Here is a 17,258-nt window from a genome sequence, read left to right as displayed (position 1 = left end):
GGAAGAGAAATGTCTGGGAGTTGAAACAGGTGTGGGAGGAGTAGGAAGGAGAGTAGAGCCTACTTCTTCTTTATTCGTGGGCTGCAACTCTCACGTTCATTCGTATGTACACAAGTGGGCTCTTATATGTATGACTGTTTTTACCCCGCCATGTAGGCAGCCATACTCCTTTTTCAGGGGAATGTTCTTGTTTCCATAACCCACCGAACGCTGATATGGATTACAGGATCTTATGTGCGTATTTGATTTTCTGCTTGCGTATACACACAAAGGGGGTTCAGGCACTAGCAGGTCTGTACATATGTTGACCTGGGAGATCGGAAAAATCTCCACCCTTACCCACCAGGCGCCATTACCAAGATTTGAACCCCGGACCCTCAGATTGAAAGTCCAAAGCTTTAACCACTTGGTTGTTGTGCCCACCAGAGTAGGGACAATCACGGGGGATACATCACAGTTTGGAAAATTGTCATCAGAGGAGACAGTGTCATGGGAAGTAAAAATGTCAGCATGAACATGTGTGCTGAGATTGGAAGCAGCACAAACAGCGCCACATAAAGTGGATGTGTCAACACACACAGAGAACACATCAGGGGTACTGTCAGTAGTGCTGACATCACACACAGCAGGAGCAACATCAGAGGATATGCCAGACAGGTCAGCAGATGTGACATTGTCAGTGACAGTCACAGCGACAGCAGGGCTGACATCTGAGACAGGAGGACGATCAGTGCAGGGGACAGAGCCCCACAAACAGTGAAGTCTGCCTGCTCTGGTTCCTCTCTTCGTCTTTGGTCTACCGATGCCCAGGCTGATGATGCACTGTGTTGTGTCATTGTGTAGTCCGCAGTTTTGTTTATGCCATGGCATACTTTGCAACGCTCCAGTGTCATTGATGTTCACCATAGTGACAATGTATATATGCATGAAAGGGAGTTGCTGCAATGCTGTTTACCAACAAACGACCACTTGGGCGAACATGTAGTGGAAGACCCTCACATTGAGTGTAAAACACAATAGCCGATCTGAGCGTTGAGTTTTATTTTTGAAATTGATGTTTCAGATGAGTTGGAACTGTTTGAAAAAAATCCATTAGTATATCCAGATTGATGTCCCATTATATGGCACAAATTTGCTGCTCATGGCAGATGTATGCATCAGTTTAATTTCCATACACAGCAGAAGTAGTTACCATTTGAACTATAAATATTAAAATGACTACTATTGTTCCTTGTGTCAGTATGTCAGATAAAAATGCAAAATTTGGTGAAAAAGGAAAAATATTTAACAGTAACCTGACTGTTGAAACATTTTTGGCTTGTTTATAATTTTTTGTCCATGAAGTCACCTTCATCTATGCCTTGATACCTGCCGATGTCATTTGGGCACCATTGAAGACAGTGCCACCACTCTCCTCCACCTGTGTCTGTCCTTCACCACTCTCTGCTATTCTTGGATATTATCTTCCCACCTTTTCCTCAGTCTATCTTATATGTGGCTTGCTCTGACTGTCTGTTGCAAGATGGTCTTTGCAAATCCTGTTGAGCGGGAAACTTGTCCATTGCACTTTAATTTTCCATTTCTTGACGACTGTGAGGTCATCATGATGTCTTATTTCTTATTGGATCTTGCCGTGGACCTCTTCATTTGTCACATGATCTATGTTGTGGATGCCTAAGACCTTCCTGTGGCATCTCATTTATGTTGCCAGTATCTTTCTTTACATGTCTGCTGAGAGTGTCCAAGTTTTTCAGGCATAGAGGAAGACTGGCAAGGCAAAGGAGTGCAGTAAGTGGATTTTGGTGTGCAGTCTCTCCAGATGGTCTTGCAGTTGCAGCTGTTGTTTGTGCAACCCTTACCACAATCTCAGCTTTTGAAACTTCATCTGATATAATGGAGCCAAGATATTTAACGGCTTCACTGTTTCCAAACTTCTCATGCTGACTTTGATGTGTGACATGATACCCAGGGTGCTGTTGTCATGAGTTAATGTCTGACATCATACCCAGCATGCTGTTGTCATGAGTTAATGTCTGACATCACACCCAGGGTGCTGTTGTCATGAGTTAATGTCTGACATCATACCCAGCATGCTGTTGTCATGAGTTAACGTCTCTGTTGTCATGGGTTAATGTCTGACATCATACCCAGGGTGCTGTTGTCATGAGTTAATGTCTGACATCACACCCAGGGTGCTGTTGTCATGAGTTAATGTCTGACATCACACCCAGGGTGCTGTTGTCATGAGTTAATGTCTGACATCATACCCAGCATGCTGTTGTCATGAGTTAATGTCTGACATCATACCCAGCATGCTGTTGTCATGAGTTAATGTCTGACATCACACCCAGGGTGCTGTTGTCATGAGTTAATGTCTGACATCACACCCAGGGTGCTGTTGTCATGAGTTAATGTCTGACATCATACCCAGCATGCTGTTGTCATGAGTTAATGTCTGACATCACACCCAGGGTGCTGTTGTCATGAGTTAATGTCTGCCATCACACCCAGGGTGCTGTTGTTATGAGTTAATGTCTGACATCACACCCAGGGTGCTGTTGTCATGAGTTAATGTCTGACATCATACCCTGGGTGCTGTTGTCATGAGTTAATGTCTGCCATCACACCCAGGGTGCTGTTGTCATGAGTTAATGTCTGACATCACACCCAGGGTGCTGTTGTCATGAGTTAATGTCTGCCATCACACCCAGGGTGCTGTTGTCATGAGTTAATGTCTGCCATCATACCCAGGGTGCTGTTGTCATGAGTTAATGTCTGACATCATACCCAGGGTGCTGTTGTCATGAGTTAATGTCTGACATCATACCCAGGGTGCTGTTGTCATGAGTTAATGTCTGACATCACACCCAGGGTGCTGTTGTCTGACATCATACCTAGGGTGCTGTTGTCGTGAGTTCAGCCTTTTCAGTTCTCATTTCCATGCTGAAGCAGAGGCTGCTTTGTCCATGTGTTCCACAAAGCTTGCCAATTCTTGCTCACTGTCTGCAAGACCATCAGTATCCTCCACAAAATGCAGATTGGTGACCGTTCTTCCCCCTGTGCCTTCATGATCTTTGAAGAGTCTTCCGTAATCCTCTCCAGAGACACACTGAAGAGGGTTGGCAACAGTAGGCATCCCTTGCACACTCCAGCTGTAGTGCAGAACTAGTCTCCCTTGTTCTCATTTAGGAGCTCAGCTCTTGTGGCCTTGTACAGTTGTTTGATCACTCATCCTTGTGTTAGACAAAACTAAAAGGCAGCTTCCCTGAAGTGCATTGTCATTATAATTAGAATGTTTGGAAAGAAATGATTTTTTTCCCTATTTTTGAGTAAAATTTGGTGTCAACAAACAAATTTGTTCAAGTTTGCTATGGACATGCACACATATGCACATATGTGCACTTGCATGTGCGCACACACACACACACACACACACACACACAACTGAAGCAGGGTTTTTTCATGGACTCACATTGTGTGTAAGCACACATGTGAGCCAATCAGTTCACTCACATTGTGTGTAAACACACATGTGAGCCAATCAGTTCTTTCCATACATTCTGACTACGCACAAAATATTATAAAGTAGCTAAAATGTATCCACAGTCATATTACCATTTTATTTATTTCTTATTCAGAAAACTAGTACTTTTGACTCACATACATACACAAAGAAAGTGTGTGTGTTTGCGTGTGTGTGTGTGTGTGTGTGTGTGTGTGTGAGTGCGTTGACTTGCTTTTTTTTGCAGGAGAATGCCCACTTTGGAATCTCAGATGTGCTGATTAGTGTGTTTGAACAAATGAAGTGGGAGAAACTGCTCCGAAAGCATTCTTTGGCTGACAATGCTTCTGAAGAAGAGGAATCTGATGATGAAATCAATGAACTCAAACAACGAATCCGACTCCGTAGGCGAGAGAGATTGGTGGAGGTATGCAGTTACTGGATTTTTGTGTGTGTGTGGAAGTCAAGGAAAAGTGATGTCGTGTGTGTGCGTGTGTTTGTGTGTGTTGTGTTGTGTGTGTGTGTGTGTATGTGTGTGTGTTGTGTATGTGTGTACTTGTGTTAATGTGAGTTTGTGTGTTTTGTGTTGTTTGTGTGTGTGTTCTTGTGTATTTTTATATGCATTCATGTGTTAAAGTGTGTGTGTTTGCATGCATGTATGTGCGTGTGTGCATGCATGCATCTGTGTGTGTTGTGTATGTGTGTCTACGTGTTTGTGTGTGCATGTGTTTGGGTGCATGTGTGTGGGTGTGTGTAAGGGTTATAACACTGTGTGAATTTGTGTTGATAAGTGGCTTGCTCTTGTATGACAATGAAAAAGAGCAAACATGGTCATTATATAAAATTATGCTTTGCCTCTGTAGCCTATTTCTTTTTTCGGAAAAGCCAATACCCGTACGCATTGTTGGTTAACTTGTGGCAGCCGTGTTTTTCTGAAGGTTTAAGGTATGCAGAATCGATTGCTATAACTTGCCAAGCGCCACCTTGCTCCAGTCTCCCATGGTAACGGCTCAAACAATATGGCCGCCACGCCAAACGAACATGTATATTTTATTCAAAAAATCAACAACTGAGTCAACCAAAAGTAAACAATAATGCATTAAACCTCCTAAAATAGTTATTGATATCAATTAAAACAGATTTTAACACTGAAATATCTTCTTGATACTAACTGTTGATAAATATGTTATCCACAAACCACCAACAAACACTGGATTGATATCATTTGAGACATCAGAATGTCCATCAGGATGGACCCACTTCAGTCAAACTCACAGCGATGTTTCACCTGAGATGATGACAGATAGTTACATGCCAATCGTACAAGCGCCAGCCCATCAACTTGATACGCTTCACACAGTTGTGTTGAGATGCAAGCACATTGCCAGACAACTTGGCCAACACCATGTTGTTATAACAGTCAACGAAGCCCTCTTCTGGTGACTGATGAAGCTCAAGTGGGCCAAACCAGAGTACCAGGGCTTTTTGGTTGTGTGATTAGGAGGTCTTCATACCGCTATGAACTTTCTTCAGATTATTGGAAAGCACGTACAGGGATCAGGTCTGGAAGCTTGGATTGAAAGTAACATCTTTGGTCCAGGAACAGCAGAACAGGTGATGTCTGGAAAGTCCTATGCCCGGGGGATGAGAGGACACAAGTTGACACTTCAAGCGCTTTCGTGATTGTTTGTTCCCAAGCTCTTGATGTTCATCAAAGACACAGACCAAGATCTTGAAAGACAGATACATGATGAACTGTCCACTGATGGCACAGATGGACTGATGAAGTTGTTTGCTTCTCCAAACTTCAGCAAGGCTATGGATGCATTTGTGTCGAGCAATGATAATCCCAACTTCAAGTTCTGGTGGACATACATGCAGATGGTCCAGATTCTCCTACTTTTCACTAGAGCACACAGAGAAGGCCTTTGGCAACTACATCTGCATGCTTTTGGCCAAATGGGGATTCATCTACTTACGTGAGGTGAATCAGTTGCCGGAGAACGTCAAGGCGGAGTTTGAAAAGGGCAACTTCGTGGTCAAGAGGTCACCTCAACAGTTCAACCAAGCTGACCCTGACCAAAGTCAGGAATGGCTCAACAACACAGGGAAGAAGGGTGGTGGAATAGTAGGCATCACCAAAACAACCACAGCGCTGAACAGGTGGGCCCTCTCCTACAACCTCAGATATCACATCAGCAGTGAAATGAAATGTACCTTAGGACTGAGGCAAGATGACAACTTCACACACAATCACAAAATGACAACTTCACACACAATCACAAGATGACAACTTCACACACAATCAGTGCAACCTGGCAAGACAAAGGCTTGATCTGAGGGATGAAAATAAGCTACTGAACACTTTGCAAACCTTTAAGCTCTTCACACACGAGGCATCCACAGACTTCCAGAACATTGCAACACAGGACGTTATCCCCAGCAACATCACGGAATATTTGTTGACAGTCAAGGAAAGGGGTCAAGGCCAGCTGATCAAATTCATTGAAGAAAGGCTTGTTGTCTGCAGCGACCAGTAAGTGCAGTTCAAAGACACTTTGCACAGGAACAAATGCCTGACATTCGCATCCCTGTTCGAAGTGGAACAAAAGCAATCCAAGACGAGTGCACAGAAAGTCATCCAGGCCGACAGGAAGTTTCTACAATGACTTATCACGGCATACAGAGCTGGAAGAGACGTCAATCTGCAAGACATACTACAGCATGAGCTTCTTCCTGCCCCAGCTGCTATAGCAGAAATGACTGGCAATCTCCGTTCTGGTCAGAAATCCCTTTTAGCAGATGCTGTGATTGGTGACACACCTTGCCCCCCAAACCTTCAACCAGCTGACCTTGGAGAAGAACCCACACTCATCATTGATGGCCAAGCACTTGTGATTGCAACTGGAAAGCCACCAAATGCCAAGACCTTTGGTGACCTAGCTGACACATTTGTTGAATCCGTTCTTCAGAGCGGCGCTGTCTTCACTCGAATAGATCTTGTGTTTGACAGGTACTACGAAATGTCCATCAAGAGTGGCACCAGACAGAAACGAGGCAAGCATGCAGTGCCCGTGAGGAGAGAGATCCAAAGCAGAGAAGTCCCTCTACCACCAAAGTGGGAAAACTTCATTGCCCAGCTGACCTGGCCAATTTCTTGTCTCGCCAAGTGATCCTTCCGGCACCTGAAAACAAGATCATTGTAGTTTCTGGTGGCTTCAGTGATGAAGAACAGGTTGAGTCCTCAACTCCTGATGTAAACACTGAAGAGTTAGAATCCAAACACGAGGAGGCCGACACTCGGCTTATTCTTCACTGTGTGGAGAGCCAAGCTTCAAGCGCTGTTGTTGCTGCATGAGATACGGATGTGCTGGTCCTTCTCCTCGCCCACTTCAACAAAATGCCATGCTCAAAAGTGTGGATGAAAGCGGGAACGTCAAAGAACAAAAAGTACATTCCAGTCCACACCATTGTAGATCAGCTTCCCTCTGACGACAGTTTCCTCAGTGCCTTACTGGCATTTCATTCACTTACTGGAAGTGATACGACATCGTTCCTGCCTGGCCATACCAAGATATCTTGCTTGCAAGTCTTCAAAGAGCATCATGCCCTCCTTGCAACACTTGGAAGAGGTGAACTGTCTCACCAAGCGTGTGCTGATGCAGAGGCCTTCACCTGTAAAGTGTACAACATGGACACTGCTTCCATAGATGATGCAAGGTCAGTTCTGTTTGCTCGAGCCCAGCCCTTGGAAACCTTGCCACCAACACACGACGCCATGTCGTTCCTCTGTCATGCGAGCACATTACCAGGCACTTGTCTGGAACCAAGCTGACAAACAACGTCCAGTGCTGCCCAAACCAGAGACCATGGAATGGACCATCAACAATGGCACATTTGCACCTATTCTGATGTCTCTTCCAGCAGTGCCTGAAACTTGCGTTTATCTCATTAGCTGCGGTTGCAAAACACGGTGTCAGAGGAGTAACTGCCAGTGTAGAAAGCATAAACTGCAATGTACTGGTGCATGCAAGTGCAGCACTGATGACTCTGTCTGCAGAAACAGCTGTACTTGAAAGCATGAACTGAAAGAGCATAGTCTCTTGTTATCAGCAGGCATTGTTCCTCTATCATTTACATACACTAAAGCGAAACTACACGAACTGAACCAGAAAATCGTGAATAGTTAGGCTCCAGTTCCATTGATTTAACGTTGCTGGCTGCGTCTGCTTTATCGAGAGATTTTTTTGGATTTCGCAAATTGGCACAGGAGAAGGTACTGTTGTGCAAGAAGATTGACAGATTATAAAGCCTAGCAGCAACTTCAATCTGTCTTCAGACAAAATAGTATGAATTTGGCACCTTCTTTGTATTTACCACCTTCTTTGTGTTTGATTCCTTTGCTGTTTAGTTTGGTCAGTCAAAGGCTTACTTATGTAATTATCATTCAGATAACTCAAACTTGACTGTTTTTTGCATTTCACATGTACAAAGAATTTCAAATCAAAACTAAAAGGCATAGAGGTAAATTTTCATTATTTCATTTCTTTGCACGGGGAGGGGTCGGGGATACATTTTGATAGAAAGATGATCCAGTCCTTACAATTATGATGAAAAGCACAAGTTTGAAATACTTATATGGTTTTTTTTCAAATTTTGGTTCAGAATTATTTGAAATAAACACTAACGTTTGTGTCCACTAACGCCTGAAGGAATTTTCTGTTCTGCGAGGCGGCCATTTTGAATAACTAATTATATCTAGGAAAAGAAGCGAGATTTCACATGGCAAATTTGTTAAATGAATTTAGCACACTCAAATCCTTTAGGAAATGATATGCAGCATAAATTAACCGAAAATGCTTACCACTTTTAAACCAATTGGAAATCTCATATTTTAAAACGGTCTACTGTTTGCATATGTATAAACATAAAGGTAATTGTGGCATCAGCACAGCTGTGCAAAAATGTTGACCTTGGAGATACAAAAATCAAAACTCTTGGGGAAATGAGATTTTTAGACAGTGCTGTTTCCTGACAGACATTTTCTTTGGTTTCAGAAGGCGAAAAAGTTTCCTGCTAACAGTGATGGCATGAATGACAGTGAGTGTTTCATTTGCTACCTTGTATGATTTCTGAAATTAATCTGGTTGACTCCCAAAGCATAGAATTTCACCAGCTGCACTTAATCCAGTTATCAGAAAACTTCCAAGACTCAGGACTGAAATATTGATAGAGGGTTACACAGAAAGTGATGGACTGAATAATGAATGTTTGAAGCAAACACTTACATAGAAAGTAACAAATCCAGAGAAGTTAGAGATGATAAGTAGCATTCAGATAGTCAAAAACCCATTCATGGGAAATTCATTCAAACCCGTGGAGTGATGGTCTAGAGGTAACGCGTCCGCCTTGGAAGCAAGAGAATCTGAGCGCGCTGGTTCGAATCACGGCTCCACCGCCGATATTTTCTCCCCCTCCACTAGACCTTGAGTGGTGGTCTGGATGCTAGTCATTCGGATGAGATGATAAACTGAGAACCCGTGTGCAGCATGCACTTAGCGCACGTAAAAGAACCCACGGCAACAAAAGGGTTGTTCCTGGCAAAATTCTGTAGAAAAATCCACTTCGATAGGAAAAACAAATAAAACTGCACACAGGAAAAAAAACACCCAAAAATGGGTGGTGCTGTAGTGTAGTGACACGCTCTCCCTGGGGAGAGCAGCCCGAATTTCACACAGAGAAATCTGTTGTGAAAAAAAAAATCAAATACAAAATGTACTTTTCTTTTGTATTCACATTCTCTCCTGAGCATGTGTATATGCATGCGCAGACACATATGCATATGTTTTCAGCTGTACACATGCTTACAGACACTGCATACTTTTTAACTGTGTTCAGCCATATATATATATACATAAACAGACTCCTCTCTGTTGGTCTCATATATACTGTTATTGTCAGAACATATGTACTCACTTGAGCACACATATATCCACACACACACACACACACACACACACATACAGACACACACAAAGCATTACACACACACACACACACACACACACACACACACACACATGCACACACACACATGCACATGCAGATGCACACACACACAAACATGCACACATGCTTACACATGCTCACACACATATCACAATAGTTAATTACACATACTTAACCATGACCCACTAGTGCAGACTCCGGCAGGGGTCTGACATTCCTGTCCTGTGCAAACTACTATCCACCTATGTGGAGAAAACGAAAGTAACTACGGCCGATAACCTCCCAGAAGTAGGTAACCTCCCCTTTGTCCTGCTGGCTAGCGCCCTCTTTTTCCAGCAGCCATCTCGACTCCTGTTCCTGTGCACTTCATACGGCTAAGTTTTTTTTCGCATTTTCTATTTGTCTGTTGATTCTTTGGCGTTTCTGCTTTAATTACACATACTTAACCGTGACCCAACTAGTGCAGACTCCGGCAGGGGTCTACATTCCTGTCCTGTGTAAACTACAATCCGCCTATGCGGAGAAAACGAAAGTAACTACGGCTGATAACCTCCTGGAAGTAGGTAACCTCCCCTTGATTCTTTGGCATTTCTGCTTTTTGTCCAATTATGTCTTCAACCAGGCCGCAAAATTATGTGGCTCGATTGGGGGATCGGGCTAAAATTAAGGCACGATCGTAATTGATTCGTGATCACTCTGGGCCCTCTACCTCTGCCTCTCTCAACAATGCCAACCCTACGCCTCCTCCACTTCCTCCACTACCTCCGGTCGACTCCAGACCTCTACTACCTCCTACGCCTCCTCCAGTCACTTCTAGGGGTTTGTTACCCTACACCCAGGTCAGTAGTGCCATTGATATTATTAATTTCGACCCACAAACAGACTCGACGCTATTCGCGATTTCTCAGCTCTGCCAGTCGGCAGTGCCCGAGTCGACCTCCTCTATCCCTTTCCCCATGCCCACAGTCTCAGCAATGGAATGTAACACAAGCCCTTTGGGGAAACAACACCATACGTTTGCTCTGAATCCGCATGATAGACAGGGACCTATGTGCGATGCATCCGTGGTGGCAGCTGTGACATCGGATCACGAGCCCCCCAAGTGGCATGCCTCGACTGTCTCGGATCCATTGGCAACCGAGGCGCGTAGGGATGCCCTCCCCATGTGTAGTGAGGAAGGTGGACCACTAGGGGACACGCTCGCCCATACGCGTGCACCCCTCACGAATTGTCACGAATTCCCGATTCAAGGGAGGTAACTCCTGCTTCAGCACCCTTACTGGTGACTGCCGCAGTTACTTCCCTTGCACTGGCAGTGCTCCTCACCTACGGTGTAGGTGCGTGCACGGTTCCTACAAGCAATGCAGTGATGGCCCCATCTGTCATACCACCGGTTGCTGCTGTTTCCCAGCCTCTAATGGTTTCTCAGCAAGCTGCTCATCCAAACAACCCATTGTTGACTTGCTGCAGCAATTATGCACCACTCTGCTTCCTGGTGCCACACCTTCTCCTGCTACTGCTCCTTCTACTGCAGCAAATCTGCTTCCACCCTCCTCTACCACCTGCCAGCAGCTCCTCTCCCCTAGAACAGGACACACTCATAGCACCCAGTGCAACCACACCGGTCATATGTTCAGCACACAGCCTGACCATTCATCCTATGCCATGAAAGAGACATTTTCTGATGGGGACACAGATACAGAGGAACCACCTTCGGAAGATAATCAGCTGGTTTCCTTGCAAGAAGCACTAGCCCTCCCAGCTTCCTACACTCCAGATAGGGTTGAGACAATTCATGCACCGGGCATGCCTCAAACCCGTGGTGCCATGGAGATTATGGGCATCCACAGATCCTCCCATGGCCCTCACTACGCCCTTACACAGTCGCCCATGGTACTTGACACCCTGCAAAACACACTGGCACGCATCAGGGGCCAAACCATCAGCAATGTCCCCTCTGACTCTGTCCCAAATTTTCCAGCCGCAATGGGTCGAGGGAAATTCTTGAAAACCCTGCCCTGACCCACTTCAAAACCCCCACTTATAGCTCCGGGTCCTATTCCTCAAAGACCCCTGCCTCTTTCTCAGGAAGACCTACTACTCCTCCCTCACAACTTGCATGGCATTCGCATAGTAGCATTGCCTGAAATATTCCTTATGGATCTGGAAGAAGCTGTCAGAATATCTCTAGAATTGACTGCCGCCATAGACAACTTCCTTGCGGGCCTTGCCACAGCCCTGATGGAAACCCCGACTGATCAACCAGCTGGCCTTGACATCACCATCTTCTCCCCTTTTGTCCAGGAGATCAGCCAGCTTCTCATGCGGTCTGCAAATATACAGTCGCAGGCCTATATGAACGTTATTTTGGCCAGGAGGGATGCTGTGCTTGACTGCTCCCCATACGTGCGCTCTCCACCGGAGCACGCTTCCCTCAGAGCTCTTCCCCCCACCGACGGTTCCCTCTTCAGTCAGGGCTTCCCCACTGCGACCATAAAACGCTGTGCAGACTTGGGTACGGACCTTGCCCTTGGCGCAGGGATCTTCTCTTGCCACTTTATGCCAAGAAGTTTTCTGAGGCTGGTGGTGTGGAAGTGGTTCAGCTTTTTGGCGTGGCGTTTGTATACCATCCATCATTCACATCCATAGAGCAGTGTGGTGAGAACTATGGCCTTGTATACTTTGAGCTTTGTCTTATGGAGTCTGTCGAAGGCAGCGCTGGCTTTGGCGAGTCTGGCATTCACCTCGTCGTCGATGACAACTGTGCGAGAGAGTGTACTGCCCAGGTATGTGAACTTGTCCACCGCATTCAGTCGTTGCCCGTTGATGAAGATGTTTGGTTCAACGTAAAGCTTTCCTGGAGCTGGCTGGTGCATCACCTCAGTCTTCTTTGTGCTGATTGTGAGGTCAAAGTTGTCACAGGCAGCAGAGAACTTGTCGACGCTGTGTTGCATGTCAGCTTCGGAGGCAGCGTTGAGAGCGCAGTCATCAGCAAACAGGAAGTCGTTGAAGGTGTCTGTCCTCACCTTGGTTTTTGCTTGAAGCCTCCTGAGGTTGAAGAGTGAGCCATCTGTGCAGTACCTGATGCCAATGCCTACGTCAGCGTCTCTGAAGGCATCTGTCAGCATGGCTGAAAACATGAGACTGAACAGGGTGGGGGCAAGAACACACCCTTGCTTGACTCCGTTGGAGACAGGGAATGGTTCTGAAGTCTCTCCGTTGTCTTGGACTCGGGCCAGCATCCCATCGTGTAGTTGCCGTATGATGGTGATGAACTTCTTGGGACATCCGTACTTTGCCATGATTCTCCAAAGGCCATCTCTGTAACAGTATCGAAGGCCTTGGTCAGATCGACATAGGTGGAGTAAAGGTCAGCGTTCTGTTCCTGACACTTCTCCTGGAGCTGCCTGGCAGCAAACACCATGTCGATAGTCCCGCGTTCTTTCCGGAAGCCACACTGGCTCTCTGGTAGGATACTTTGCTCAAAGTGTGCTATGAGACAGTTGAGTAGCACTCTGGCCAGAGTCTTGCCTGCGACGGACAGCAGGGATATTCCACGATGGTTGTCACAGGCCTGACGATTTCCTTTGCGCTTGTACAGGTGTATGATGGAGGCGTCTTTGAAGTGCTGTGGAACTGCCTCATGCTGTCAGATGAGCTGGAACAGCTGATGAAGCTTCTCGGTCAGCGCCATACCACCTTCTTTGTAGACCTCAGCTGGAATGAAGTCTGAGCCAGGGGCTTTGCCATTGGATAGCAGACGGATAGCTTTCTGGGTCTCCTCCAAAGTTGGAATGGCATCCAATGACTCACTGACTGGCATCTGGGAGGGGGGTCAGTCAATGGCTTTATCATTGATGGTGGAAGGGCGGTTCAGTACACTGTCAAAGTGTTCAGCCCATCTCTCAAGGATCCCGTCCTTGTCAGTGATTAGGGTAGAACCATCAGCACTGAGGAGTGGAGCAGATCCAGAGGTGGTGGGACCGTAGACTTCTTTCAGGCCGTTATAGAAGTTCTTCATGTCGTTCCTGTCTGCAAAGCCCTGGATCTCATCAGCTTTGTTGCTCAACCAGGAATCCTGCATCTGCCGCAGCTTCAGCTGGATGGTGCTGCGTGCACTCTTCAGTTTGTCTTTCTTTGACTGTGACTTGGGATCTTCAATGTGGGCTCTGTAGGCTTGGCATTAGTCTTCCAGCAGCTGCTTGATCTCAGTGCAGTTCTCATCAAACCAGTCTTTGTGCTTACTGGCAGAATGTCCCAGGCACTCCATGGCAGTCTTGTACACCGTCTCATGCAGTGCGCCCCATGCTGCCTCCACATTCTGGTTGTCCAGCACGGTGGACTCCAGATGTTCCTCCAGGGTGTCAGCAAAGCTCTGCTTGATGTTGCCTAGCTCCAGGTTGTTGACATTCAGGCGTTTGGGTGCTTTCATGCCCTGAGGCCGTCTCTTGGGCTGGATGCGGAGGTTGAGTTTGGAGACGATAAGGCGGTGGTCTGTCCAGCACTCGGTGCTGCACATGGCCCTCGTGACTCGTACGTCCTGCCTGTCCCTCTTCCTGACGATGACAAAGTGGATGAGATGCCAATGCCCAGAGCAAGGATGCATCCATGATTTCCTGTTATGGATAGGGAGGCAGAAGACAGTGTTTGTGATAAGAAGGTCGTGCTCGGCACATGTCTGGAGAAGTAGTTGACCATTGCTGTTAAATTTACCAACCCCATGTTTCCCAATCACGCCTTCCCAGGAGGTGCTGTCACAGCCAACTCTTGCATTAAAGTCACCAAGAATGATGAGCTTGTCTGCGTTGGGAACAGTGGTGATGACAGCGTTCAGGTCCTCGTAGAACTTGTCCTTGATCTCATCTGGGTTGGTCATGGTGGGCGCATAGGCGCTGACAATGATGGTAAACTTCTTCCCGTTGCAAATAGGGAGTTTCATCGTCATCAGGCAATCGTTCACTCCTTTTGGGGGGCCAGCCAGCTTGCCAATGAGGGTTGTCTTCACTGCAAAGCCAACTCCAGCCTCACGTCTCTTCTCAGGTCCGCGACCACTCCAAAAGAAGGTGTAGCCTGTGCCTTGCTCACAGTCACAGAGTTCGCCTTCTTCTGCCAGTCTGGTCTCACTTAAGGCAGCGATGTCGATGTTGTACCTGCCTAGTTCACTCGCAATGAGTGCTGTGCGTCTCTGTGGTCTGTCTGAGTCGCCTCTGTCCAGAAGCATACGCACGTTCCATGTGGCAGTGGTCAATGGGGTGCTCCTTGTTTTCTTCTTTCTTTCCTTTGTGTGTCGACCACTTGAGTAGGGTCCCCGTCAGCCTTGGTATGTTGACTAGGGTGGTGTGGAGCAGGCAATGTTTAGGGCAACTTTTCTAGCCCATACACTTACACACACACACACATACACACACACATACACGCACTCACGCACACATGCTTACACATGCTCACATATATATCACAATAGTCACATACATAGATGTCCACACCCACACACACACACACACACACACACACACACACATGACAACACGCACGACAACACACACACACACACACACATGACAACACACACACACACACACACACACACACACACACACGACAGCATGCACACACACACACGTACACGCACACATCCTTACACATACACACATCACAAAAAAATAATAGTCACACACATAGATGTCCACACACACACACACAAACTCACACACACGACAACACACACACACACACACACAAACACACACACACACTACAACACACATACACACACACACACCACAACACACATACACACACACACACACATACACACACAACAACACACACACCACAACACACACACACACCACAATACACACACACACACCACAATACACACACACACACCACGCACTTACACATACAAAATACTATCCATTTTTGCTGCAGCCAGTACGACCAGCAGTGCATTTTCAGCCTGTTCCCCCCTGAGTTCACACGGCTTCTCTTCCCTGTCAGGTAAGAACATCATTCAGTCAGTCTTTACTAGGTAACTTTGGTAGTGATGTGTCAGGTGTGTTCAGTCAGTACCTCCACCAGGTAACTTTGGTAGTGATGTGTCAGGTGTGTTCAGTCAGTACCTTCACCAGGTAACTTTGGTAGTGATGTGTCAGGTGTGTTCAGTCAGTACCTTCATCAGGTAACTTTGGTAATGATGTGTCAGGTGTGTTCAGTCAGTACCTTCACCAGGTAACTTTGGTAGTGATGTGTCAGGTGTGTTCAGTCTGTACCTTCATCAGGTAACTTTGGTAGTGATGTGTCAGGTGTGTTCAGTCAGTACCTTCATCAGGTAACTTTGGTAGTGATGTGTCAGGTGTGTTCAGTCAGTACCTTCACCAGGTAACTTTGGTAGTGATGTGTCAGGTGTGTTCAGTCTGTACCTTCATCAGGTAACTTTGGTAGTGATGTGTCAGGTGTGTTCAGTCAGTACCTTCATCAGGTAACTTTGGTAGTGATTTGTCAGGTGTGTTCAGTCAGTACCTTCATCAGGTAACTTTGGTAGTGATGTGTCAGGTATGTTCAGTCTGTACCTTCACCAGGTAACTTTGGTAGTGATGTGTCAGGTGTGTTCAGTCAGTACCTTCATCAGGTAACTTTGGTAGTGATGTGTCAGGTATGTTCAATCTGTACCTTCACCAGGTAACTTTGGTAGTGATGTGTCAGGTGTGTTCAGTCTGTACCTTCATCAGGTAACTTTGGTAGTGATGTGTCAGGTGTGTTCAGTCAGTACCTTCATCAGGTAACTTTGGTAGTGATGTGTCAGGTGTGTTCAGTCAGTACCTTCATCAGGTAACTTTGGTAGTGATGTGTCAGGTATGTTCAGTCAATACCTTCATCAGGTAACTTTGGTAGTGATGTGTCAGGTATGTTCAGTCTGTACCTTCACCAGGTAACTTTGGTCATGATGTGTCAGGTGTGTTCAGTCAATACCTTCATCAGGTAACTTTGGTAGCGATGTGTCAGTTGTGTTCAATCAGTACCTTCATCAGGTAACTTTGGTAGTGATGTGTCAGGTATGTTCAGTCAGTACCTTCATCAGGTAACTTTGGTAGTGATGTGTCAGGTGTGTTCAGTCTGTATCTTCACCAGGTAACTTTGGTAGTGATTTGTCAGGTATGTTCAGTCTGTACCTTCACCAGGTAACTTTGGTAGTGATGTGTCAGGTGTGTTCAGTCAGTACCTTCATCAGGTAACTTTGGTAGCGATGTGTCAGTTGTGTTCAATCAGTACCTTCATCAGGTAACTTTGGTAGTGATTTGTCAGGTGTGTTTAGTCAGTACCTTCACCAGGTAACGTTGGTAGTGATGTGTCAGGTGTGTTCAGTCAGTACCTTCACCAGGTAACTTTGGTAATGATGTGTCAGGTGTGTTCAGTCTGTACCTTCACCAGGTAACTTTGGTAATGATGTGTCAGTTGTGTTCAATCAGTACCTTCATCAGGTAACTTTGGTAGCGATGTGTCAGGTGTGTTCAATCAGTACCTTCATCAGGTAACTTTGGTAGTGATTTGTCAGGTATGTTCAGTCTGTACCTTCACCAGGTAACTTTGGTAGTGATGTGTCAGGTGTGTTCAGTCAGTACCTTCATCAGGTAACTTTGGTAGCGATGTGTCAGTTGTGTTCAATCAGTACCTTCATCAGGTAACTTTGGTAGTGATTTGTCAGGTGTGTTTAGTCAGTACCTTCACCAGGTAACTTTAGTAG

The 17,258-nt window shown here is 46.0% G+C and overlaps 1 protein-coding gene across 3 annotated transcripts in view; it reads left to right on the top strand.

Annotated features, from left to right (window-relative positions):
- The window catches only part of LOC143275205 (run domain Beclin-1-interacting and cysteine-rich domain-containing protein-like), a 152,198-nt gene that overhangs the window by 72,789 nt on the left and 62,151 nt on the right, over positions 1-17,258 (top strand). For all 3 annotated transcript variants that reach the window (XM_076579178.1, XM_076579181.1, XM_076579179.1), the window contains exons 8-10: positions 3,750-3,929; positions 8,560-8,602; positions 15,446-15,514. In XM_076579178.1, the coding sequence (XP_076435293.1) occupies positions 3,750-3,929; positions 8,560-8,602; positions 15,446-15,514 (292 nt within the window). The remainder of the gene's footprint in view (positions 1-3,749; positions 3,930-8,559; positions 8,603-15,445; positions 15,515-17,258) is intronic.

This window comes from Babylonia areolata, chromosome 30 (genome assembly GCF_041734735.1).
Source record: "Babylonia areolata isolate BAREFJ2019XMU chromosome 30, ASM4173473v1, whole genome shotgun sequence".
Classification (NCBI taxonomy): domain Eukaryota; kingdom Metazoa; phylum Mollusca; class Gastropoda; order Neogastropoda; family Buccinidae; genus Babylonia; species Babylonia areolata.
This window is presented reverse-complemented; position numbering and strand designations above follow the sequence as displayed.